We start from the raw sequence: 8,876 nt of genomic DNA, 5'->3' as shown, positions 1-8,876 counted from the left end.
TTTTTTTTTTTTTTTGGTTATTTGTACATTGTTTTTTTTTTTTGTAATTCAAGATAGTCTTAGAACTTCCCACTTCAAATTATTGGGACTCTACATGTTATGCTAGAAATGATTGCCATTCTTTGTATTATTTTTAAAAATTATACTTTATTACTTTTAATAATTCTCTTACAAATTGTTTATGCTCTCTTAACCAATGCTCAAATAATTTGTATTGAATGCTCTCATTTTAATGACAGATAAATGAAAACATATCTGACATACTACATATCCATTATTATTACAAATGCAATTTAATTTCATGAAAGGGCTTTGCTGCAACATACGCTAGCTCTCAGCTCCACTCCAAGTTCACATCTCAGATCAGCATTTCAAAATAGCTGAGCTAAGCTATGTTAAACTGTACTTTATTTTCATTTTTTTTATTGATCAACTTCAGTTTGAATGTTCTTCATTATAAATGTTGGCTTAATTAGGGTTGCAAAATGGCATGAAGCTGAAAACAGAAAAATAAAATTACATTGACATAGCTCAATGTCCAGTAACCACAAATTAGAACCTTGAAGACTGCATGCAGCCCACAGATTGCTCACGTTTTAAATAGCTTCTGCTAAAAATATAAATTTTTTCATCTTATAGTAAAAATATAACTTTTGTTTTATCTCATTACTATATCATTCTAGAATAAGATCTTATTTTTAAAAAGTAAGACTATATTATTTGGTTACAATTTGAAATAATTGTGGACCTATAAATTCCTACTGTCATCCATCTGTCTTTCCTTAATCTCAAGGACAAAATTAAATAGATGAAATCCAAGACCAGATATGGAAACATTAAGGGCAGGAGGTCCTGACTAACTACATACAAACTTCCAGTGGAAACTGAAAATCACATTATTTCAATTCAAAAATTTTTTCCCAAAAGATGTTAGATAGATGACCAGTAGGACTCTATTGTTAAAGGAAAATTACTACTACTACTACTACTACTACTACTACTACTACTACTACTACAGTGTGTCCCAAAAGTATATATTATCAACATTTTACTGCTTTTCAGAATTGTTAGGAATTTAAGAGAAATGGAAATGATTTTATTTGTATATGCAAATTACACTGATTTTTGATAATTTCAAAATTAAAGATCATTATATTAATAATTTGACAATAAAAATATATTTTTAGGCTGTCCCAAAAGTATAAATTGCAAAACTTGAAGCATAAGAAACTTAAAATTACGAAAATAATGATGACATCAATAAAACTTTACTTTGTTGTCAAGTAGTAATTTGAATATTGAATCAAAATGTTCCAAAATGCCACATGGAAGAAAATTTAGTATGGAAGAAATTGCAAGAATATAGAAATGAAAAGCAGAAGGCTGTAGTAGTGTCAAGGAAATTGCTATTTTAATGAACAGATATACTCCTGAAATTTATAAAATTTTGGGAAAATCATCACCAAAACCTTCTAAACATCAATCAGGAAGACCAAAATCACATCTCAAAGAGATGATAATCGAATTGTGCATGTTGCATCAATAAATCAATTTGTCAAAGTTTGTTTGAAAGTAGATTAAAAATATCAAAAAGCACTGTTCATCAAAAAATTTCAACAGTTCCACATATGAATTTTACGATCTCTTCTATTTACATAGGCTGTTTAATTTAACACTCAATTGTTATAATTCTTGAGCATTTGTTGCTAGAAAAGGTGATATTCAATCCATTTTCTGTGCAATGTTTTCTTAATGATTGCAATGGTGAAATAGGCTTAAGAATTTCCTTAACTTAGTGCAAAATTGGGCCTACGATCCTCACAATTTCTTGTTTACTTTGATACCATCATAATAAGCCTGTTATTAGTGTAAATTTTTCAAGCAAAAATGACCCACAAGTTCTCAATCGGATTTATATCCAGGTGTCTTGCTGGCCAATTCATAACTTAATAATATGATCTTCAAGCCACTTAGTTCTTCAATGTGAACAATGAGTACTGGCATTGTACTGTTGAAAAATCCAATCAGGTCCTCCAATTTTTCCTCTAGTAGATAATAAATTATTTTTTAGTACTTCTTGATAACTTTTAGATGTATGTCTACCAGTTAAAATCACTAAATTTGATAAACCATTAAATCCAAAGCAGCCCCACACCATAACAGAACCACCAACCTGTTGCCTGCTGAAAAATTGTTCTCCTCTTTCCTAATATCATGCCAGTAATGAGCCCATCCAAATTAAATTTCTTTTCATTACTAAAAAGAACTGAGATCCATTAGTCATTTCACGGCATGTGATCTTAGCCCACTGCATTTTTGTCAGTTTGTGTTGTTTTGTTAGCAGTGGTTTTTTTTTTAATCATGGCAGCATATTAAAAAAAAAACCACTGCTATCAAATTATTAATGCATGATTAAAAAAAAACCACTGCTAACAAAACAACACAAACTGACAAAAATGCAGCGGGCTAAGATCACATGCCGTGAAATGACTAATGGATCTCAGTTCTTTTTAGTAATGAAAAGAAATTTAATTTGGATGGGCTCATTACTGGCATGATATTAGGAAAGAGGAGAACAATTTTTCAGCAGGCAACAGGTTGGTGGTTCTGTTATGGTGTGGGGCTGCTTTGGATTTAATGGTTTATCAAATTTAGTGATTTTAACTGGTAGACATACATCTAAAAGTTATCAAGAAGTACTAAAAAATAATTTATTATCTACTAGAGGAAAAATTGGAGGACCTGATTGGATTTTTCAACAGTACAATGCCAGTACTCATTGTTCACATTGAAGAACTAAGTGGCTTGAAGATCATATTATTAAGTTATGAATTGGCCAGCAAGACACCTGGATATAAATCCGATTGAGAACTTGTGGGTCATTTTTGCTTGAAAAATTTACACTAATAACAGGCTTATTATGATGGTATCAAAGTAAACAAGAAATTGTGAGGATCGTAGGCCCAATTTTGCACTAAGTTAAGGAAATTCTTAAGCNTGCTAGGTTGGAGCCTTGGGTGGCTTCTGTTCTGTATGGTGTTTGGGGGATGTCCGCCTGGATACAGGTGTTGAATCTGGCCATTGTCTTGTATGGCCCTGGGAGATGTCCACTGAGAACTAGGTGGCTGGAGATGTCCACCTTGCTATGGTGTCTGGTGAAGTCCACCAGTGTCCACTGAGAATGGCCAACAGGTAACTGGTGGGTAGAGCTCTAGGAAAATGTCCACTCCAACTTGAGTTCCAGCCTCTTTTTATCCAATTCAGCCTGGGAAAACCCATCAGATGATTAGATGTTGTTGGAGATGAAGGTTGATTTTGCAGGTGTTGGGTCAGAGGTGAGCTGTAAATGATGTAAAACTGTCGTTATAGGGAGCTGCTATTATCATATTAGGCTCGAAACTTTTACGATCTCTTCTATTTACATAGGCTGTTTAATTTAACACTCAATTGTTATAATTCTTGAGCATTTGTTGCTAGAAAAGGTGATATTCAATCCATTTTCTGTGCAATGTTTTCTTAATGATTGCAATGGTGAAATAGGCTTAAGAATTTCCTTAACTTAGTGCAAAATTGGGCCTACGATCCTCACAATTTCTTGTTTACTTTGATACCATCATAATAAGCCTGTTATTAGTGTAAATTTTTCAAGCAAAAATGACCCACAAGTTCTCAATCGGATTTATATCCAGGTGTCTTGCTGGCCAATTCATAACTTAATAATATGATCTTCAAGCCACTTAGTTCTTCAATGTGAACAATGAGTACTGGCATTGTACTGTTGAAAAATCCAATCAGGTCCTCCAATTTTTCCTCTAGTAGATAATAAATTATTTTTTAGTACTTCTTGATAACTTTTAGATGTATGTCTACCAGTTAAAATCACTAAATTTGATAAACCATTAAATCCAAAGCAGCCCCACACCATAACAGAACCACCAACCTGTTGCCTGCTGAAAAATTGTTCTCCTCTTTCCTAATATCATGCCAGTAATGAGCCCATCCAAATTAAATTTCTTTTCATTACTAAAAAGAACTGAGATCCATTAGTCATTTCACGGCATGTGATCTTAGCCCACTGCATTTTTGTCAGTTTGTGTTGTTTTGTTAGCAGTGGTTTTTTTTTAATCATGCATTAATAATTTGATAGCAGTGGTTTTTTTTTTAATATGCTGCCATGATTAAAAAAAAAACCACTGCTAACAAAACAACACAAACTGACAAAAATGCAGTGGGCTAAGATCACATGCCGTGAAATGACTAATGGATCTCAGTTCTTTTTAGTAATGAAAAGAAATTTAATTTGGATGGGCTCATTACTGGCATGATATTAGGAAAGAGGAGAACAATTTTTCAGCAGGCAACAGGTTGGTGGTTCTGTTATGGTGTGGGGCTGCTTTGGATTTAATGGTTTATCAAATTTAGTGATTTTAACTGGTAGACATACATCTAAAAGTTATCAAGAAGTACTAAAAAATAATTTATTATCTACTAGAGGAAAAATTGGAGGACCTGATTGGATTTTTCAACAGTACAATGCCAGTACTCATTGTTCACATTGAAGAACTAAGTGGCTTGAAGATCATATTATTAAGTTATGAATTGGCCAGCAAGACACCTGGATATAAATCCGATTGAGAACTTGTGGGTCATTTTTGCTTGAAAAATTTACACTAATAACAGGCTTATTATGATGGTATCAAAGTAAACAAGAAATTGTGAGGATCGTAGGCCCAATTTTGCACTAAGTTAAGGAAATTCTTAAGCCTATTTCACCATTGCAATCATTAAGAAAACATTGCACAGAAAATGGATTGAATATCACCTTTTCTAGCAACAAATGCTCAAGAATTATAACAATTGAGTGTTAAATTAAACAGCCTATGTAAATAGAAGAGATCGTAAAAGTTTCGAGCCTAATATGATAATAGCAGCTCCCTATAACGACAGTTTTACATCATTTACAGCTCACCTCTGACCCAACACCTGCAAAATCAACCTTCATCTCCAACAACATCTAATCATCTGATGGGTTTTCCCAGGCTGAATTGGATAAAAAGAGGCTGGAACTCAAGTTGGAGTGGACATTTTCCTAGAGCTCTACCCACCAGTTACCTGTTGGCCATTCTCAGTGGACACTGGTGGACTTCACCAGACACCATAGCAAGGTGGACATCTCCAGCCACCTAGTTCTCAGTGGACATCTCCCAGGGCCATACAAGACAATGGCCAGATTCAACACCTGTATCCAGGCGGACATCCCCCAAACACCATACAGAACAGAAGCCACCCAAGGCTCCAACCTAGCAAATACAACTCTCCACCTCTCTATGAAGAGTAGAATGAGAATGAGTAAAATATGTAATATGTAATCTGGTGATATGTAAGTGTTCACATAGTGTAGGGTTTTCCCTACTAGTTTATAATTGTTGATTTTGGCTGTTATGCAGGGTCAATACCTGTAAATTTAGTGAGTACTCCTTGGAAAAAAAGAGAGAATATGAATTAAACCTGAATCTATTTCAGGCAGTGAAGAAGTGTTGATATTGTTATTAGTGGAAATAGTAGTGGTAGGAACAGTATTGTCAATGCATATTATTATTAATTATTATTATATGCTACTTAATAATACAAATTAAAATGATGTCAAGAATTAATACTTCCAATAATGTAATATAATTATATTTACCTGTTGTGTTGAGGTTAATAAAAATCCTTGTTGTAAACGAAAGGCCTGACTATTAATATATTTTTTTGGTGACACATTTCTGTGTAGATATTCATCAATCTGTAATAAAAATATATAAATATTAATTTAAAGTTTATTATTATGTACAAAGTTTGAAATGAGATGAAATGAGACAAAATGACTTGGAATTCCAGTTCATTTCAAAATACATTGAATACATTCTGTTACTTTTTAATCATCAATAATGCCATTCCATAAGTTATTTCTTGCTCTTGTTTTTTACTCTAAAAGTAGGCTTTTGAGAGTATGCTGACTCCACATAATATCAAGAGAAATGCAAATGCAATAAAGCTTTGACTCCTATAATCTTTTTCACATCTATGTTTCTCCTGTTATTTTTGCATGGTACTTTTGCTAATTTCAAAATTATTTTCTTATAAATAATTTTCTATATATGTTCACTAAGAAACTGAACAAGATAAATAAGCTAATATTCATTTTGTAACTATAGTTGACATTTCAAGCAAATCAATCTTGTCCAATATCCAAAGATGGACTGAAAAATGCTAACAACAATAAAAGCATCTGGAGAATATTTTAACAGTTAACCTGAGTGGCCTATGCAAATATGCCCTGTAGTATAGTGTAGTGGCCAGTGGTGGTTTTAGTAGTAGCTTTTAATTACTGTTATATCATAATCATCATTTCAGTTTATTTTAAATAAACTGGAATGATGATAATGACTTATAAATGATGGCAACTTATGTATTTGAAAAAATTCATTTTACGTTACACTTTTTGTATTTAAAACTTTTCTATTATTATTAATTATTTTGTTATTCCAAGGATTTCTTTATTCTACAGCTTGCTGGATTGACAGACGTTATCCAATAAAGTTTCTTCTAATATATATTTTGAGCTCTAACTAGTTAGCTGATTTGTTTATAATATTCTGTTGTATATTTATTGGCTTACAAATAAAGTGGACATAATTATTTAGAGAGCCAGTAATAAAGACTTTGTTCATACAGTCAGAAGTTATTAATTTAATAAATCTGTTTATTTTTCATTCAAAATGATTTGTCTGGCAACAATATGAAATAGTCCGTACATTTTCCACTTACTTTAGCAATAATTTGCTTCAATGTTATTTTATTTACAGGGTTCCTACTCAAATTTTTGTTTTGAATTCCCNAATACCGAGAAAAAAAAAATGATATTTGAAATGCTTTTGATTCTTAAAATGGTTACATAAATTTATAGATTAGACTACTGTATTTATTTTAAGAAATTAATAAATGAAATAACTGTTTGATTGAGTCAATATGTAATTAAATTCAAAGTTGTATTATGTATAAACTGTAATTGAAATGAAAATTTCATGAATAATATAAAATAAAGAGTATCTTTGCTGTTGACTCTGTTCATAAAAATACTTTCTCATCTATGCATAGATGAGAAAGTATGGCCCAAAATCAGATTTAGTTCACTTATCAGGTTAAGACTTAAAGATATGTAATGCTAATGAACTTGTTCCTTGTTGCTGTTGTTGAATTACTGAGGACATAAATTTTGTTGTACTCCAAACAGTGTTTAGTTCTTAATTGATATTTCATTTTTATTTCATTTCTAAAACTCCTAAAAAAATAACAGAACAATGAATGCCATATCATGCATTGAGATAAAATGGCTGCCAAGTTAGTTAAAACTTTACTAAAATAGTCACATAAAGGCATACAAAATCAAATTACAAAATCACTTTCACTGGACTTTTTTTATATGCCAATTTTGACTCTCAATTTTAAAAATAGTCAAATTAGTTGAAAAAATGATAATTTATAAATCAAATCCAACCCTGCAAATGTATTGTCATTCATATTAAATTTTTCTATACTTCTATCCCAATGGCATATCACTGAGATAGAAATATACTACTGTTTATTTCTTCATATGTGATATTATCATCATATTACCATATATGCAGAAATAATTGGCAAGCCAAAAATAATTATAATCATTTCTAGACAACCATTGATATCAACCAATATGAAAAATAAACTATTAAAAAAACATTGCTAAATTTAATTTGGAGAATTAGTTAATCTTTTAGCCATAAAAATTACCTAATTGTACAGAATGTAAAATAATTGAATTCATGTATCCAGAAAGCATGTTCAATTTTTATTGAAACCTATATTCTCAATGTTAATTCTATATCGTAAGAATTCCAAATATGCTCTAAAATGTTTTATTTATAAACAATTGACTTACCTATATGAATTTTATTGACTATCTTAGATAATTATTTAATAGTAAAAGATTTATTTGTGTTCTATAAACAAAAAATTAAATTATCTTGTAAGCAATGACATTGTTTTCATCAGGTTATTAACAAAACTACTTTTACTTATATTCAATTTGCTATTACTGTAATTTCCTGCATAAATTTTATAATCCACAGTGACATATACTCCATTAAAAAATTGTTAGAATGAAAATAAAATCTTAGTATAACCTTCACCATTTGAATACCCTGCACCTCTGAAGTGGATGTTGAAAACACTACACAACTGGAATATCAAAAATAGAATCAAATTTATTAGTACCTTGCGGAAAGCAGCTTCAGTTTTGTCAGGTGCAACTTTCATAGCAGAAGTGACATCATGAATTGGCCATGGCATATATTTCAAACTATAATTTCTGTTGATTATATAATGACAAATTTTAAATATCATTAGTTATAACTTATTAAGTTACATATTTAAATTTAAATTATCTAATATTGATTAATTTCATACACCATAAGAAAATTTCATGATGTAATAATTATTATATTTTTGGTTTCCAATATTTTAACATAAAAATTATTAAAAAATCTTCAACTTTGTATAATAACAAAATTAAAAATTTTGTCATTATTCCACCTAAATAAGGCATCATTTCAAAAATTTTGTGTTTGATTCTAAGAAGGAACTGAAGCTAAAGGCTTAGAAATATTTATCCAGTTTTTAATTTTAAGACTTCATAAATTGAGTAAGTTTTAATTTATAAGTGCTCAGAAATATCTTGCTAATTAACTGCTAATATTCAAGTAGTTGCCCTAATGTAATAGATAAAATTAGGAGGAACAAGGCAAACAACAAATTTAAATAAATGTCATTTTCTAAAAAGCACAAAAAAAAAAAAAAAA

At 30.5% G+C, this 8,876-nt stretch overlaps 1 protein-coding gene across 1 annotated transcript in view; it reads right to left on the bottom strand.

The window, feature by feature from the left end:
- Window positions 1-8,876, bottom strand: part of LOC111621989 (F-actin-uncapping protein LRRC16A-like) — a 197,595-nt gene that overhangs the window by 79,494 nt on the left and 109,225 nt on the right. The window contains exons 20-21 of the mRNA XM_023364280.1: window positions 8,293-8,386; window positions 5,687-5,785 (exon numbers count right to left, since the gene is read on the bottom strand). Coding sequence (XP_023220048.1) covers window positions 5,687-5,785; window positions 8,293-8,386 — 193 coding nt within the window. The remainder of the gene's footprint in view (window positions 1-5,686; window positions 5,786-8,292; window positions 8,387-8,876) is intronic.

The sequence above is a fragment of the Centruroides sculpturatus genome, unplaced genomic scaffold (genome assembly GCF_000671375.1).
Source record: "Centruroides sculpturatus isolate CEXI.00-Female unplaced genomic scaffold, Cexi_2.0 scaffold82, whole genome shotgun sequence".
NCBI lineage: Eukaryota > Metazoa > Arthropoda > Arachnida > Scorpiones > Buthidae > Centruroides > Centruroides sculpturatus.
This window is presented reverse-complemented; position numbering and strand designations above follow the sequence as displayed.